General features: G+C 43.3%; 1 protein-coding gene across 1 annotated transcript; it reads right to left on the bottom strand. All coding sequences in view use genetic code 11, as the record gives it.

The window, feature by feature from the left end:
• Nucleotides 1-2,761: 2,761 nt before the first annotated feature.
• Nucleotides 2,762-3,338, bottom strand: EGR_10631 (hypothetical protein; the record flags this gene model as incomplete). The annotated part of the gene is made up of 2 exons (XM_024499880.1): nucleotides 2,762-3,016; nucleotides 3,312-3,338. The coding sequence occupies 2 exons, from the start codon at nucleotides 3,336-3,338 to the stop codon at nucleotides 2,762-2,764; spliced, it is 282 nt and encodes a 93-aa protein (XP_024345704.1).
• Nucleotides 3,339-3,553: the final 215 nt, after the last annotated feature.

Here is a 3,553-nt window from a genome sequence, read left to right as displayed (position 1 = left end):
TCGGCGTGAGGCTTCCTACGTGTTATCTAAAAATTGAAAACCTTTTCAATTGCCATTTATCAGACCAGTTAAGGCAGATGAACATCTACTGCTTTCACTTAGTTCTTTAGTGATAGTATCATTTAAGACTTCCCTAAATTCGCAATCGGTAAAATGCTGTGAGACTAATGCTTTATTACCGGATAGAAAGGCTAAGTGGCTAATTGCGTTGTTCGAATCCCAATCCACAGATTCACATTCTTGCAGAGAATACCGATCACCTTGGTCAACGTTTCGCGTCAAGCATTACACAGTGGTTGGTGCTTTAATGTCTGACCACAAACTTCCAGCCTCCATCTTTGAATGTTTATGTATATGAAGCGACATTTGATGTCAGTATCACCACTGCTTGCCCACAAATATGCAATGTCCGTACCCCGTTCTATTGGTAAGCTGCATTAGGGATGGAAAGTGCACTGGCTGGGCACTGGACGAGGCCTTAAATCGCGGCCTTATCAAATGCTGACTTTCACGTTTAGTACAATTTATTAGCACCCACCACTCTTGAAGGTGCTCTACACCCAACCACTGCATCGCGTTGTCCTCCTCTCACATGCAACACTCCTTGCCTATTTGTCGACCAAACATTCCAGAGAAACTGACATCGTCTTTGCATGCGTAAGAACAATTTTTGGAGAACGCCTTCTGCTGGATGAAGAGTACCAAGCAACTGCGAATAACGCAGAAGTGCGCGCATTCTTTACTCATCGCAACAGCGATTGTTTGTGGTTGAGAGTATGAGTGTTTGGAATATTAAATATGCAGTGTGGTTAGTTAGTGCACAGGAAAATTGGCAAAGCTAATGGCAAATGAAGAAAGAGGGGTTTGTTTTCATGTGATCATCCTGCATTCCACCCATCCATTGAAGCGGCTGTTTACTTCTCCACCCTATCAGCATCACCATTGTCCCGAACACATTCGCCTATCCAGTGCCGATTTCTCATTTACGTAGTTGACTTGGTGAAAAATGAAACGTCTCACCTGCGAATTTTTCATGCAACTTTCGCATCACGACCGGTTGTCCAATATGAAGTCCTCATGTGGCAACGGAAAAGTCGGTTCTGTTGGTGACCGGCGATTATGTGCACAGTGGTGAGTGTGAAGACGATTCTTTGCAATTTTGTGCGAGATTGCTGCCGCATCTAGGAAGTTGTTGGCAAAATTAGGCGTTTTAGTAAGTTCTTTCCTCAATAGGTGAAGCCATATGCATTTTAGAGCTGATATAACGACGCGTGTTAGAAGCATCGACTAGTATCTTACCACCGATTGTGTCCAAAGCTGGGATTGTTTAACGGAAAAAGCGTTCAGCCAAATGATCAATTACTCAATGTGGAGTCAAAGCCAACTTTGAAGAACAAAACACAGTATCAATACCATTACTTGCATGTAGCCACACGAATTCAAGTGTAGAGAATACTAGGGAGATAGCTCTTTCCAATAGGTCTACTCAATCAAAAATACATGAGCATTGAGGCGGTGTCGATAAATGCAGTGGAATGCGCGCTTACCCAAAGATGTTGCAGAAGCTGGTGTTGAAGATTGCAACAAGTGGAATAGGCAATCCGTCCTGAGTAAATGTTGGCTAAACTGCATTCGCAAATATTGCAATGAATGACTGAGAAGTACTGTCACGAAATCACTCAAAATCTTTGTTTTGAGGTAGTTTTGTTTGCATTTAGCAATAGTGTGCAAAGCAATTCCATAAAGATGCAATTGTAGTGGTGACGCAATGCAGCTTGAAATCACGCCAAGATGCGTAAAGTGGATGAAACTGCATCCGACTGCAGATACACTTCCCTGCTTTACAGGCACCTTGTACTCACCTATTTCTCCCCTGAATTATAAAATAAAAATTGTGAAAATATTCCTTACTATTGACGCACAAATGCATGACTGCAAAAATAGATAGGAATATGAAGTGCCTCCGAGGTAGTTGCAAGTTGTGGTCAAGAAAACGAAACATGGAAGATAAGTTCACTAACGGTGGAAAGGGACTTACTCCACCATAGATTGTGCAAATGAAACGACATGTTTCATTTCAACTTACAATTACTTTGCGCCACTTCCGGTGATATTCCTAAAGTCGAAGTTACGTCACTTGATGCACGTCAGCAAATTTACCGCCTCCTCTTCGACCATAATAGCCCACTGTTACACGCAACTAGACGGCATCCGTAATGCTATACAATGTCATCATGGTGAAAGTAGGACAAGTTGAGATTTGTGGTGCAGGTTTGTGCAAAATTGCAAAGAATTGTCTTCGCACTCACCACTATGCGCATAATCGACGGCCACCGATAGAACCGATTTTTCCGTTGCCCACATAAGGACCTCATATTGGACAAACGGTCGTTTTGCGAAAGTTGCATGAAAAATCCGCGGGTCAGACCTTTCACTTTTCACCAAGTCAACTGTGTAAATGAGAAATCAGCACTGTGTAGCGGCTGTGCTCCAAACGACATCAAAATGACAACTGATTTGAATGGAGAATGCAAACTTAGTGCTTCAAATTGATGCAGTGGTTAAGTGTGGAGCAGTTTCAAGCTTGGCATGTGGGAGTGAATTCTACTGGTTCGCCTTAAATGCAAAGCAGCTGTACTGTCTGTCCTTTACGCTCGTTTGATTCATTCAAAGAGGTGTGTGCAACCATGCTTGTTTAATCTTGAAGTGGGTAATAGGCGATTGCTGAAGTAGAGCAACCAAGTGAGTGCAGTAGATTTAACTACGACGCTATCGCATTTATTGCTAGTCGTGGCCAAGAGGATCTACTGATTGTAGCAGGCGATGAGTCCGTATTGCGAGCTGCAATGAGGGGTTTATTCGCTGTCTCCGTGTAATGCGATGCACGTCCTTTTGGCTTGCTATCACCGAATGAAGGACCACACATGGCTGTACCACCGCATTCGTCCCAGCAAATGCCATCGCAGAGGAAGGTGAATTGAAGGGTGGTAACTGTCACCCGATTCACCACTTTGCACTAGGGTGGATCGTTGTAGTAAAGGTCCAACTGGTTAAAAAACAGTCACTCCTGCAACCTGCCGCTTAAAAGTTGCTGATTATGCTGTGTGCCTCGGAGTTGGCGCGATTTAAACAAAACTCTGTGTCTGCTTCTGTATTCAAACAATTGTTCGTTTTTGACACTGAACTCAATTACTCATCCAAGTCTGATCTGCTCAAGGAACGGTTGACTGTGCTGAAACACCTTCCTCTTAGTGGGACCGCTGTCAGTGCATTTGTGGAGAAGGTTCACTTTTTACTAACTGAAATGAGACCGTGGGATGTGAGGACTCAAGGAGCATTGTGGGAGCAAGGATGGGCTAGAGAAATATGGTGAGGTTGATAATAGTAAAGTAGCGACGCGTAGAGGAGTGAGGTGTTTGTGTAGAAGAGAGACGAAGCTTCGGAATCGAGTCAACAATATGCGTGCAATAATAGGAAAATTTATTATTAGAATAGCAGATGAACGTAGACGGAAAAATGTGATGAGTTAGGATTAGTGAAGGCATGGACGGGT

This window comes from Echinococcus granulosus, assembly GCF_000524195.1.
Source record: "Echinococcus granulosus chromosome Unknown EG_S00244, whole genome shotgun sequence".
Lineage (NCBI taxonomy): Eukaryota > Metazoa > Platyhelminthes > Cestoda > Cyclophyllidea > Taeniidae > Echinococcus > Echinococcus granulosus.
The sequence above is the reverse complement of the archived record's forward strand: the minus strand, read 5'-3'. Positions and strand labels throughout refer to the sequence as shown.